The 14,644-nt window shown below is 40.2% G+C and overlaps 2 protein-coding genes across 2 annotated transcripts; one reads left to right on the top strand and one right to left on the bottom strand.

Annotated features, from left to right (window-relative positions):
* The first annotated feature begins 1,720 nt into the window (after positions 1-1,720).
* On the top strand, positions 1,721-2,745 carry LOC129655956 (olfactory receptor 6K6). The gene has a single exon (XM_055586753.1). It carries the CDS (start codon positions 1,798-1,800, stop codon positions 2,743-2,745), a length of 948 nt encoding a protein of 315 aa, XP_055442728.1. The 5' UTR covers positions 1,721-1,797.
* Positions 2,746-11,731: 8,986 nt separating this feature from the next.
* On the bottom strand, positions 11,732-12,670 carry LOC129655955 (olfactory receptor 6N1). Its single transcript, XM_055586752.1, has one exon. It carries the CDS (start codon positions 12,668-12,670, stop codon positions 11,732-11,734), a length of 939 nt encoding a protein of 312 aa, XP_055442727.1.
* Between the last annotated feature and the right edge of the window lie 1,974 nt (positions 12,671-14,644).

Genomic DNA, 14,644 nt, shown 5'->3' with positions numbered 1-14,644 from the left:
TTTCCAGTAGTCATGTACTGATGTGAGAGTTGGAGTATAAAGGAAGCTGAGCGCAGAAGAATTGATGCTTTTGGGATGTGGTGTTGGAGAAGACTCTTGAGAGTCCCTTGGACTGCAAGGAAATCCAACCAGTCCATCCTAAAGGAAATCAGTCCTGGGTGCTCATTGAAAGGACTGATGTTGAAGCTGAAACTGCAATATTTTGGCCACCTGATGCAAAGAGCTGACTCATTTGAAAAAACCCTGATGTTGGAAAAGATTGAAAGCAGGTGGAGAAGGGGACAACAGAGGATGAGATGGTTGGATGGCATCACTGACTCAATGGACATGAATTTGGGTAAACTCTGGAAGTTGGTGATGGAGAGGGAGGCCTGGCGTGCTGCAGTTCATGGGGTCACAAAGAGTCAGACACGACTGAGTGACTGAACTGAGCTGAACTGAATAAAGACCTGCTGTATAACACAAGAACTCTACATAGTACTCTGCAGTGACCTAGATGGGAAAAGAATCTGAAAAATAATGGATCTGTGTATAGGTATAACTGATTCACATTGCTGTACACCTGAAACTGACCAACATTATGAAGTAACTACACCTCAATAATCTTTAAAATTAATAAATAAATTGAAATCCATAAAAGGTAAGAAAAAGAAAAAAAATTGATTGGAACCTGATGAGAAAAGACACTAAATATAAGGCTATGATCTTTGGGTTTATCCTTTAATGTTTTTGAAAAGACAAGGGACAGTAAGACCATGCATAGAAATATTCATCTGTAGAATGACTTCATGGAGGTAAGACCAGTGAAAAAGATGTTAAATAGTTAATAGATAAGCATACTGCTATACTTAAGTTTAATTAGTCTTTCAAAAAATTTAGTTGCCCTTTCTTCCAAACAACTAGATGTTGGCCTGATTTCTATTGCAGCTGACTTTTGTGGCATTTTCTTCCCAAGATTGCCAAAGTTATTCGAGAAGCTATTTTTTTTTTTTTTAATTTCAGGATGATCTCCTCCTCCCTTTGGTTCTTAGATGTGGTCTTTCTAGGAGGAATGGGATGTGCAAGGTTGAAATTACATATTTGTCCAAAATTCAATGGCCACTTTTCAGATATACTGTGATTCTGAAGAGACTCTTGGTCTGAGCACCTATCATTATCAACCACTGAGAGAAGAGAAGGAGAGGGAGTTACAGAGAAAGCAGAGGGGAGGAGGGATGCTTTCTTGTGTGTTGGTTCCTATGCTTTAAATGGAAAATAGACTTGCTGCTATGAAACCAACAGAAGAGAGGCAGAGTGATAAAGGTAGCCAATCTAAGATTAGATAGCAGAGCTAGAAAGTATGAGTGATCAACTGAAGACTTATTGAGTGAAGTGTTTCTGATGGTGTTTTATATTTTTTAATTGCTTTTCTAAAGAACAGAAATTGAGAATAGTCAAAAAGAAAGGTACATGTTTTAAAGCTAAACACAGAGTGGGACAAAAACCTCAAAAATTAAAAAATTGACTGCACCTCCAGAAAATAATTCAAGAGAATTAAAATTGTGTGCTGCTTTGTGTTTTCTTCATATCATTTGAAGATGTTTACAAAAAGATTAATTTAGGGGTGCAAAAGCAAGCATTTCAGATGTTCCTGCATAGAGGTGCAACTGGAGAGATTTCTAACTGGCCTGTTTAGGGCCCCAGTATCAGGTTAAGTAACTGATTACAGAAAAGAGTAAAGCAATTTTCAATAAGTAATCGCCATCCCAATTTCAGGAGTTTTGGTCTCCTTTCTTCCCTTCCCAGGTGACACAGGTGATGACCAGTGAGAATCAGACAAGGGTGACTGAGTTCCTCTTCTCTATGTTCCCGCATTTACATGAAGGTGGCCTCTTATTCTTTATTCTCTTGCTTCTCATCTATGGATTTATCGTAACTGGAAACCTAATGATATTCATTGTTACCCGGCTGGATGTGGCCTTGCACACCCCCATGTATTTCTTCATCCGTGTCCTCTCTTTCCTGGAGATCTGGTATACCACAACCACCATCCCCAAGATGCTCTCCTGCCTAGTCAGTGAGCAGAAGACCATCTCTCTTGCTGGTTGCCTTCTGCAGATGTACTTCTTCCACTCACTTGGCATCACAGAAGGCTGTGTCCTGACAGCAATGGCCATTGACAGGTACATAGCTATCTGCAACCCCCTCCATTACCCAACCATTATGACTCCCAAACTCTGTATCTATCTGGCAGCTGGATCCTGCCTCTGTGGCTTCCTTCTGGTGCTCCCTGAAATTGCATGGATTAGCACCCTGCCTTTCTGTGGCTCCAATCAGATCCAGCAGATCTTCTGTGACTTCAACCCTGTATTGAGCTTGGCCTGCACAGATACATCCCTGGTGATCATTGTGGATGCCATCCATGCAGTGGAGATCCTGGCCTCCTTCCTGGTCATCGCTCTATCCTACATCCGGATCATTGTGGTGATTCTGCAAATGCCCTCAGCTGAAAGCCGCCAAAAAGCTTTCTCTACCTGTGCTGCCCACCTTGCTGTGTTCTTGCTGTTTTTTGGCAGTGTGGCTGTCATGTACTTGCGATTCTCAGCCACCTACTCGGTGTTTTGGGACATAGCAATTGCTGTCACTTTTGTTATCCTTGCTCCCTTCTTCAACCCCATTATCTATAGCCTGAGAAATAAGGATATGAAAGATGCAATTGGGAGGCTATTTGGCTATCAGAAGAGGGCTGGTGGGGTTAAGAGATAGATTGAGATCTCTCTAGACTCTGAAAAAAACTCTTGGAAGTTCAGCTTTGCACTGTCCCTTGTCTTGTTCACGATTATGCTCTTTTTCTATTGTCACAGCTACTTGTTCTATTATTATAAACAAGGATGAGAAACTGCTGTATCCAAGTCATTGATAGCGATTGCAGAGCTTATTTACATTGATGTAGTTGTGGTAGCTGAAAGCAGTATACGTGGGTTTTCCTGCTTTATGATGCAGGCAGGCTTCTTCCTCACACTCTATTACCAAGACTCCTGCCCTTGTTTTCTGTGGTCCCAAGTGCTGATGAGGCTAGAGAGCAGGACTGAAGAAGCATAAAAGACATCATGGTTCTTGATATTGCTGTTAACTTTTCCCCAATCCTCTTTCCAATGATGAACCCCATGCAGTTCCACATTCCACATCAATAAACAATTTCCTGAAACTACAGAAAAAAAATCTTCACTTTTAGCTTATTTAATGCACAAATTCAACTCAATGGCCATGTTCTGATCTTGTATACCATCTGTATAGAATTTTAGCCCAATAGAGTGACATAGTAATTAATAATAGTCCACTATTTCCTCTAGTAATTTACTAGATAAATTAAATAAATTAATTAAAATATTTATTTTAAATATTTTCACATATATGAATCCTCTTGACTTGAAAAAAAAAAAAGCAATTAGATCAGATATCACCATTATTTAAATGTTGGAACAAAGGTTCAAAGAAGTTTAATGATCTTCCTAAAGTCATATAGATCATTAGTGACAGAGCTGGGACTTAAATTCAGGATTCTACTTCATGTTTTGTCCCCAATAAATACATGTGTTCATTTACTATATTCTGTGTTCAAGAAAATAAATTATACCCATTTCTTTTCCTCAAAGTTTCATGAAAACTTACCAGTCTTTAATGAGTACTAGGAGTCATGAGTTCTTTCCTTTGTGTTCTTTCCTCAGGTGATTGTGGAAAGACTATTGAACTATAGGATTCAAGGACAAAATATTCTGTCTTTTTCTGCCACTAAGCTGTGCCATTTCCTTGTCTTTAAAATTACATGGGTCTTGGAACTGATTGATCATCAGAACTTATGACTCAGAAAATCTTAAAGTGAAACCCATTCTTGTGCATTTCTGAGAAGTTTCCAAGAATATTCTGATGATGAGTCAGATGTGGGAATGACTAAACTCATTCCTAGCTCTAGGGCTTCTTGACATGCATAAGATCTAAGATTTTTTGTTTTTAATTTAAGATAAAGATCTTAAATGTATTACTCATTTATTCTTACAACAACCCTATGAAATAAACATTAAATCTTTTTGTTTTACAAATGGAAAACACGAAACAGTTTCAATAGTTCAAGTATGTGGAGCTTATTATTAGGAATCCAGAGCAAAAATTCAATTCTACCTGATCCCAGAGTCAGGTCTTTATTTGCCAAGATATTGTGCTCACTTTACATGGCTTTCATTCTGGACCAATTACTAAACCTAACCTTCCAAATGAAATATGATATTCAGTAAATATGATAACTATTAAACAAAAAGTGATGAAACAGTTTGCTCCTCGAGATTTCAAGATTTATGAAAAAAAAATGTTTGACTAGCAGTTCTATGTTAGGTACTCTGTTAAGTACACAGGATTTAATTAGTGGCTATCATATCAGTGTTTTTGATCTTTGTTTCTGATTTTTGTTCAGTTCAGTCACTCAGTCATGTCAGACTCTTTGCAACCCTGTGAATTGCAGTACACCAGGCCTCTCTGTCCATCACCAACACCGGGAGTTCATTCAAACTCACATCCATCGAGTCGGTGATCCCATCCAGCCATCTCATCCTCTGTCATCCCCTTCTCCTCCTGCCCCCAATCCCTCCCAGCATCAGAGTCTTTTCCAATGAGTCAACTCTTCGCATGAGGTGGCCAAAGTACTGGAGTTTCAGCTTTAGCGTCATTCCTTCCAAAGAACACCCAGGACTGATCTCCTTCAGAATGGATTGGTTGGATCTCCTTGCAGTCCAAGGGACTCTCAAGAGTCCTCTCCAACACCACAGTTTAAAAGCATCAATTCTTCGGCCTCAGAGTCTGATAAATAATTATTGTTGCTATTTTAATGAGTGCTGTTATTCATTGAATTCACATTTTTCTTAACATAAAATGGTCCCTATAGACTCAGTGTTCCCAGCTTTAGGCTATTTTATTTCATCTAAATCTTCTAAACATTTAGTATTTGTTCTTCAAGCCTCTTTGAATATGTATCTTTTCTTCATCCTTTCTTCTCTCTTTCAATCTAGCGTATTGATTCTCCATCACTTCATGGGAAATAGATGGGGAAACAGTGGAAACAGTGTCAGAATTTATTTTCTGGGGCTCCAAAATCACTGCAGATGGTGATTGCAGCCATGAAATTAAAAGGCACTTACTCCTTGGAAGGAAAGTTATGACCAACCTAGATAGCATATTCAAAAGCAGAGACATTACTTTGCCAACAAAGGTTCATCTAGTCAAGGCTATGGTTTTTCTGGTGGTCATGTATGGATGTGAGAGTTGGACTGTGAAGAAGGCTGAGCGCTGAAGGATTGACGCTTTTGAACTGTGGTGTTGGAGAAGACTCTTGAGAGTCCATTGGACTGCAAGGAGATCCAACCAGTCCATTCTGAAAGAGATTTTGGAAGGAATGATGCTAAAGCTGAAACTCCAGTACTTTGGTCACCTCATGCAAAGAGTTGACTCATTGGAAAAGACTCTGATGCTGGGAGGGATTGGGGGCAAGAAGAGAAGGGGATGAGAGAGAATGAGATAGCTGGATGGCATCACTGACTCGATGGACATGAGTCTGAGTGAACTCTGGGAGCTGGTGGTGGACAGGGAGGCCTGGCATGCTGCGATTCATGGGGTAGCAAAGAGTCGGACATGACTGAGACTGAACTGAACTGAACTGAACTTTAACTTTTGTCACTGAAGCTCAGAAATTATTGTTTTTACTATTATTGTCCTCTACTTCTCAATATTAACTGCAAGCTTCAAGAAAGATTCCTCATATTTAAGTATGATATTCTGGGTACTGACATCAGGACCAATATAGGCCCTTGTTTTGATGTGACTTATTTTCTATCTTTTTGCTTGTCGTGCTGTTTCTTGCTTACTGCACATCTCCCATTGGACTAAGGATCCACAGGGATAAGGTTTCCTCATCCTTATGAATGTTACACCATTCAGCATAGCATCTGTTGACTATCCAAGGTTTGCTGTTGGCTAAGTGACTGACTGATTGAGAAGCTGGGCTGACTGACAAAGGTGGATCAATACCTGTGAGAACAAACAAAGGAGAGAGAAAAGATGGTCTTGGTAAAAACTGAGTATCCATATCAGCCTAAAGTAGCAAAGGAGAAGGAATGAAGAAGAGAGGATGTGTCAAACAGGTTGATGCAGTATTCAGAGGAGCAAGACTAAGATAATGATTAGTCTAAGATAATCATCAGGCTAATGATTAGTCTTAACTGCTTCATGCTCTTAAGAATTTCCTAGACCCAGCCCTATCTCAGGATAAGAGTATCTCCTATGTATAATAGTGCCTTTGATTTCTGTTTAAGGTCATTAGAACAAGAGAGTAGTTATTTTCCCCATTTGTTCTGAACTCCAAGTTTACCTTTGGAGACATCAAGTTATCTCTACACCTGATGTTACTCCTTGGAAGGAAAGTTATGTCCAACCGAGATAGCATATTCAAAAGCAGAGACATTACTTTGCCAACAAAGGTTCGTCTAGTCAAAGCTATGGTTTTTCCTGTGGTCATGTATGGATGTGAGAGTTGGACTGTGAAGAAAGCTGAGTGCCAAAGAATTGATGCTTTTGAATTGTAGTGTTGGAGAAGACTCTTGAGAGTCCCTTGGACTGCAAGGAGATCCAACCAGTCCATTCTGAAGGAGATCAGCCCTGGGATTTCTTTGGAAGGAATGATGCTAAAGCTGAAACTCCAGTACTTTGGCCACCTCATGCGAAGAGTTGACTCATTGGAAAAGACTCTGATGCTGGGAAGGATTGGGGGCAGGAGGAGAAGGGGACCACAGAGGATGAGATGGCTGGACTGCATCACTGACTCAATGGACGTGAGTCTGAGTGAACTCCGGGAGTTGGTGATGGACAGGGAGGCCTGGCGTGCTGCGATTCATATGGTGACAGAGTCGGACACGACTGAGCGACTGAACTGAACTGAACTGATGAAGAATTACTATTCAGCATATCTGAACAAATGTAATCTAATCTCTGCTTGAACACTTAACCAAGGTGGTCTCCTACAGTGTTGGATAGCTCTAATTTTCAGATTGCTTCTCCTTATTAGAGTAAACTTAATGTGGTCTAAGATTGAGAATTTGAGATCATACTGTCTGAACATGAATCTTTACTTTTCCACTTGCCAGCTGTACAACCATGGGGAACTAGCATAGGTGTCCTGAGCTACAGTGTCACTCTCTATAATATGGGATCTTCAAGGCTTTTGAGGATTAAATGCTGTAAGGTATATAAAATGCCAAGCACAATGTCTATAGTGCTTATTCAATATTAGTTACTATTAATCAATGCTTTTTTTCTTTTATTATTGTTCTAAACTGAAAACTACTTCCAGGCCCCTCATTTTGTACATCTCTAGGGAATATCATTCAATCTTTAGTTTTTGCTTTCTGAAATCCCAGTAGCATATGCTGAGTTACCCAAATTTCATAACATGAGTTACCCAAGGCCAAGCACTGAAATTGTTGTATGAACTTTTGGCACAAACTAAAGAACACCTTGCCATTGCACACATAGATTACAGAGCCCTGGCTAAGATGTGATCACGTCTCCCCATGTTGGAAATTTACTGTCTTTCAGAAGACATAATTCTTTACATTTTGTAACTAAAAAATGATCAGAGCTATAACTAAACCCTTTAGCAAAATAGTACCATCAGAGCATGGAATTAAACACTACTTCTCTAAAACTGTGATTGGAGAACCTCATTCTCTGCATTTAAATTTCATTTCTCCAGGAACAAAGCACCAGGTCTGCATAAAGCTGGTTGGTTGTGCCAAACCCTGGTTTAAATCAGTTTAGCCAGTGATATTCCTAAATTCAATACTTATTTTTCCTTTAAAAATAAACTTTTTATTATTCATTTTGCTATGCTACATCCCATCCCATATATCTTGGACTAATCAACTTCCATACAGGGTAAAGTAAAAAAGGTCCAAGAGATAACATTTATTGTTGATATTGTTATCTCCTTTCAATAATCTCTTCCCAATCCATCCATCCCATCCACTTAAAATCACTGTGTTCAGAGAAATTAATCAGTAAAATATCTATATTTTGAAATAGAATTTGTTTATAAGACTTTGTTTTCATATGCAGAGTCCCTGATTCTGACTTGCTCTATAGTTTTGGCAGGTGTTTTATCTAAGTCTAAATTTCCAATTCTGTAAAATAGAAATAATTATTCCAATTACTTCTTTCATAAATATGTCTAATTGTGATTTACCCTTCAGTTTTCATCTTAAATGTAACTAATTTGAGTAGAGATTGCATGTGTTTATGCTAAGTCGCTTTAGTCATGTCCAACTCTTTGAGACCTATGGACTGTAGCCTGCCAGGCTCCTCTGTAGATGGGATTCTCTAGGCAAGTGTACTGGAGAGGGTTGCCATGCCCTCTTCCAGGGGATCTTCCAAACTCAGGAATCAAACCCATGTCTCTTATATCTCCTGTATTGACAGGCAGGTTCTTTACCAGTAGCATCACCTGGGAAGAGAGTGCATGAATATTTAATTACTAATTGCCACAACTTAAATCAATTAATTGTAACTAATTACAAATTGAGCACAAATTTAATGTCTAGAATCTTCAACTCTTTGAAAACATCTCTAAGAACAAGAACTTAAAGAAAAACAGAGTAACATCTATTTTGTATGTCATCATTTTATGTAAAGTTTAGCACAGCATTTGATATACAGTTCAGTTCAGTTCAGTTCAGTCACTCAGTCGTGTCCAACTCTTTGCGACCCCATGAATCACAGCACGCCAGGCCTCCCTGTCCATCACCAACTCCCCGAGTTCACCCAGACTCACATCCATCGAGTCAGTGATGCCATCCAGCCATCTCATCCTCTGTCGTCGCCTTCTCCTCCTGCCCCCAATCCCTCTCAGCCTCAGAGTTTTTCCAATGAGTTAATTCTTCACATGAGGTGGCCAAAGTACTGGAGTTTCAGCTTTAGCACCATTCCTTCCAAAGAAATCCCAGGGCTGATCTCCTTCAGAATGGACTGGTTGGATCTCCTTGCAGTCCAACGGACCCTGAAGAGTCCTCTGCAAAATCACAGTTCAAAAGCATCAATTCTTTGGCGCTCAGCTTTCTTCACAGTCCAACTCTCACATCCATACATGACTACTGGAAAAACCATAGCCTTGACTAGACAGACCTTTGTTAGCAAAGTAATGTCTCTGCTTTTGAATATGCTATCTCGGTTGGTCATAACTTTCCTTCCAAAGAGTAAGTGTCTTTTAATTTCATGACTGCAATCACCATCTGCAGTGATTTTGGAGCCCTCAAAAATAAAGTCTGACACTGTTTCCACTGTTTCCCCATCTATTTCCCATGAAGTGATGGGACCAGATGCCATGATCTTTGATTTCTGAATGTTGAGCTTTAAGCCAACTTTTTCACTCTCCATCTTTCACTTTCATCAAGAGGCTTTGTAGTTCCTCTTCACTTTCTTCCATAACGGTGGTGTCATCTGCATATCTGAGGTTATTGATATTTCTCCTGGAAATCTTGTTTCCAGCTTGTGCTTCTTCCAGCCCAGTGTTTCTCATGATATACTCTGCATATAAGTTAAATAAGCAGGGTGACAGTATACAGCCTTGACGTACTCCTTTTCCTATTTGGAACCAGTCTGTTGTTCCATGTACACTAATAGCTAAATAAATATGTGCTGAGTTGACAGATGGAAGATTGCAGAAATACAGATACTTTGGGCTCTCTATTATGTCAATCTATATAATTCTACACAGAATTAAAGATTTTCTTACAGTCAACATTTGATAATCTACCAACAGTAGATAGCCAATGTATAAAGAATCCCTAACACCAAATAATAATTAAAGACTTGAATTTCTCAGATGCTAAACCATAGGATTATTTTTCATACATTAAGGGAAGTAATTAGCTTGAAATGAAATAAAGTAGTGCAACATAAAAAGTGATCCTATTTCCTGCTACAGACTCTTTCATTTTCACACTTTTTACTGGGACAGTCAGAATGGCTGTGATCCGAAAGTCTACAAGCAATAACTGCTAGAGAGGGTGTGGAGAAAAGGGAACCCTCTTACACTGTTGGTGGGAATGCAAACTAGTACAGCTGCTATGGAGAACAGTGTGGAGATTCCTGAAAAAACTGGAAATAGAACTGCCTTATGACCCAGTAATCCCACTGCTGGGCATACACACCAAGGAAACCAGAATTGAAAGAGACACGTGTACCCCACTGTTCATCGCAGCACTGTTTATAATAGCCAGGATATGGAAGCAACCTAGATGCCCATCAGCAGATGAATGGATAAGAAAGCTGTGGTACATATACACAGTGGAGTAATATTCAGCCATTAAAAAAGAATACATTTGAATCAGTTCTAATGAGGTGGATGAAACTGGAGCCTATTATACAGAGTGAAGTAAGCCAGAAAGAAAAACACCAATACAGTATACTAATAATATATATGGAATTTAGAAAGATGGTAATGATAACCCTGTATGCGAGACAGCAAAAGAGACACAGATGTATAGAACAGTCTTTTGGACTCTGTGGGAGAGGGCGAGGGTGGGATGATTTGGGATAATGGCATTGAAACATGTATAATATCATATAAGAAATTAATCACCAGCCCAGGTTCGATGCAGGATACAGGATGCTTGGGGCTGGTGTACTGGGATGACCCAAAGGGATGGTACAGGGAGGGAGGTGGGAGGGGGGTTCAGGATGGGGAACACGTGTACACTCGTGGCGGATTCATGTTGATGTATGGCAAAACCAATACAATATTGTAAAGTAATTAGCCTACAATTAAAATAAATAAATTTAAATTTAAAAAAAAAAGACCACTGAGATAAACACATCTCACAAATTCTCCTTCTGGCTAGTTTACCCCTTTTTTCCTTTTAAGAAAAATATCTTGGAAATATTTTTGCTTAATTATGTTTTCCTAGATATTGTTCTAACAGAGTAAAGATGAGAGGTCTGGGTGGAGTTAAAGAAATAAAATAAATGTAACTCTCTTTTTTTTTTTTATCAGTTTATGCCAGACATTTTGTACTGTGGTTTACAGACCTTATCAGTAATCCTCAAAACAACCTTCAAAAATAACAAATGATGAAATTGACTCATCAATTAAGAAAGTTTGAGTTATAGAAATTATGTATTTAATAACTGATTAAATGAACTAGAATTTAAACCTAGATATATGTGATGTTGAAAGAAAGCTTCTCTCTACTACATCAGTATTTTCCATTTTAATACATAGATGTTCCATATACATGAAATGATTGTAAATGATACATGAAATACCTTTTTTTCCCTAAGATGTATTTAGGAAATTTTATTATTGATCATATGACTAAATGTATTTACATTAAATCAAGTAAATCTGAAAGGCTTATGTAAAAGGCATACATAGATTTGACCAGCATCCAAAGTATGGTGTACAAACATCCAGGATTTGAAAATCACAGCAATGTATCATATTGCTAGAGAGGATTGCCAGTCTCTGATCCCAAGTCACATGTGGTTGCAGTGGACATTGTAATAGCTGTACTATCACTGAAAACTAGGCAACATTTGCCCCAGTTCAGTAGCCCATGTAGAAAATCCCTGAACACTTTGTATTTCATCTATGACTACTGAGGACCCCCAAGGTCACCATATCCTCAGCTTCACACTTGGCCTGCTTCCTGCACCTTCACTCCAGTATCCCCATCCTCTTTAACTGCCTTCTCACAGCCTTCTTGATCTCCTTGTTGCGCAAGCTATAGATAAAGGGGTTGAGAAAGGGTGTGAGCACCGAGTAGACCACAGCCAGGGCCCTGTCATAGTCCAGGGAGTAGCTCTTCTTCAGCCGCACATACATGAAGAGGATGCTCCCATAGAAGATGAGGACCACAGTGAGGTGAGAGGCACATGTGGAGAAGGCCTTCTTCTTGCCTGCAGCTGAAGGAATTCTGAGCACTGTGCAGATGATCTGCACATAGGAGCTGAGGATTAACAGAAAGGTGGCCAGGATCTTGCAAGAATTGATAACAAAGTCCACTAGGACGTTGATCGATGTGTCAGTACAAGCCAAGCTCAGAACAGGAGGGAAATCACAAAAGATGTGCTGAATACGATTGGGACCACAAAAAGGGAGGTGGGAGACCAAGGAAATTTCAGCCACTGGCCCAGCCAAGCCTCCCAACCAACAGCCAACAGCAATCTTGACACAGAGTGCTGGGGTCATGCGAGTAGGGTAGTGGAGGGGCTGACAGATGGCTAAGTATCTGTCATAAGCCATAGCTGTGAGAAGATAGCATTCAGTAGCCCCAAGAGAGTGGAAGAAGTAGATTTGCAGGAGGCATCCAGAGAAAGAAATGGTCTTCTTCTCACTGAGCAAGTTCGACAGCATCTTGGGGATGGTGGCAGCTGTGTAGCCAAGCTCCATTAAGGAGAGGATGCTGACAAGGAGGTACATGGGTGTGTGGAGCCGGAAGTCCAGGCAGACCACCAAGAATATCAGCAGGTTTCCCAGGACGGTAGTGAGGTAGATTAGGAGTAACAAGAGGAAGAGAAAAGCCTGAACACCCTGAATATGGGGAAAGCCCAAGATGATGAACTCTGTTACCTGGCTCCAATTCCCGGGCTTCATCGCTCTCCATTCATATCCCTGGAATGTAAAGTATGGAAGGATGAGAAACAATGTTGAGCCAAAGAATATCTAAGAAAAAGGAAACCCTCAAAGTCCAATTTGTCCTTCCCCTGCATCTCCAGAATAAGCGATCTCAGTACATGCTCTATGAGGCCAGAGTTTCTATCCCTCCCCCGAAGAGTTGTCAATAGCCTCCTTCAGAGTGTCTGCTTTTATAACCAGACTTAAATTGTCTTCTCTAATTATACAACCCATTTTTGGCCACTGTAATCCATTCTATAACCAATTTGTCTTTCTCAATGAAATTTATCAGTTCAGTTCAGTTCAGTTGCTAAATCATGTCCGACTCTGCAACCCCATGAACTGCAGCATGCCAAGCCTCCCTGTCCATCACCAGCTCCTGGAGTCCACCCAAACCCATGTCCATCGAGTCGGTGATGCCATCCAACCATCTCATCCCATTGTCCCCTTTTCCTCCTGCCTTCTATCTTTCCCAGCAGCACAGTCTTTTCAAATGAGTCAGCTCTTTGCATCAGGTGGCCAAAGTATTGGAGTTTCAGCTTCAACATCAGTCCTTCCAATGAACACCCAGGACTGATCTCCTTTAGAATGGACTGGTTGGCTCTCCTTGGCAGTCCAAGGGACTCTCAAGAATCTTCTCCAACACCACAGTTCAAAAGCATCAATTCTTTGGCACTCAGCTTTCTTTATAGTCCAACTCTCACATCCATATATGACCACTGGAAAAACCATACCCTTGATGGACCTTTGTTGGCAAAGTAATGTCTCTGCTTTTTAATATGCTGTCTAGGTTGGTCAAAAGGGTTTTAAAAATTTAAATATTCCTCTACCAGATTCATATCATAATTTATACATATTCCTTGTGTGAGGTATAAATGATCATTTATACTAATAAAATATTGGTAGTTCACTCCACATTTTTATTTCCAATTTTAAATCATCTTCTTCTTCAATTTTCTGGACATCAAAGAATCAATGCTTTCACTCCCAGCTCCATTCCATTTTCTTATGAAAACACAGGTCTAACAGCTTCTTTCAAGCAGGTAGATCAGAGTTTCACCTCTTTTGGACATTGGTGAGAATCCTAGCCAAGGAAAAGGTGGGATTAAGGCCTAGAGGAGCTTCCCATGTGGAAGTTCAGAAAGGGCGACCGTGAGGAGATACCCCTCATCCAAGGTAAGGAGCATTGGCTGCGCTTTGCTGGAGCAGCCGTGAAGAGATACCCCACGCCCAAGGTAAGAGAAACCCAAGTAAGATGGTAGGTGTTGCAAGAGGGCATCAGAAGGCAGACACACTGAAACCATACTCACAGAAAACTAGTCAATCTAATCACACTAGGACCACAGCCTTGTCTAACTCAATGAAACTAAGCCATGCCTGTGGGGCAACCCAAGATGGGTGGGTCATGGTAGAGAGATCTGACAGAATGTGGTCCACTGGAGAAGGGAATGGCAAACCACTTCAGTATTCTTGCCTTGAGAACCCCATGAACAGTATGAAAAGGCAAAATGATAGGATACTGAAAGAGGAACTCCCCAGGTCAGTAGGGGCCCAATATGCTATTGGAGATCAGTGGAGAAATAACTCCAGAAAGAATGAAGGGATGGAACCAAAGCAAAAACAATACCCAGCTGTGGATGTGACTGGTGATAGAAGAAAGGTCCAATGCTGTAAAGAGCAATATTGCATAGGAACCTGGAATGTCAGGTCCATGAATCAAGGCAAATTGGAAGTGGTCAAACAAGAGATGGCAAGAGTGAATGTAGACATTCTAGGAATCAGCGAACTCAAATGGACTGGAATGGGTGAATTTAACTCAGATGACCATTATATCTACTACTGTGGGCAGGAGTCCCTCAGAAGAAATGGAGTAGCCATCACGCTCAACAAAAGAGTCAAATGCAGTACTTGTATGCAATCTCAAAAACGACAGAATGATTTCTTTTCGTTTCC

The sequence above is a fragment of the Bubalus kerabau genome, chromosome 6 (assembly GCF_029407905.1).
Source record: "Bubalus kerabau isolate K-KA32 ecotype Philippines breed swamp buffalo chromosome 6, PCC_UOA_SB_1v2, whole genome shotgun sequence".
Lineage (NCBI taxonomy): Eukaryota > Metazoa > Chordata > Mammalia > Artiodactyla > Bovidae > Bubalus > Bubalus kerabau.
This window is presented reverse-complemented; position numbering and strand designations above follow the sequence as displayed.

Excerpts from the sequence above, each read along its gene's own strand:
- LOC129655955 (XM_055586752.1), bottom strand. The coding sequence starts at position 12,670 with ATGAAGCCCGGGAATTGGAGCCAGGTAACAGAGTTCATCATCTTGGGC.
- LOC129655956 (XM_055586753.1), top strand. The coding sequence starts at position 1,798 with ATGACCAGTGAGAATCAGACAAGGGTGACTGAGTTCCTCTTCTCTATG.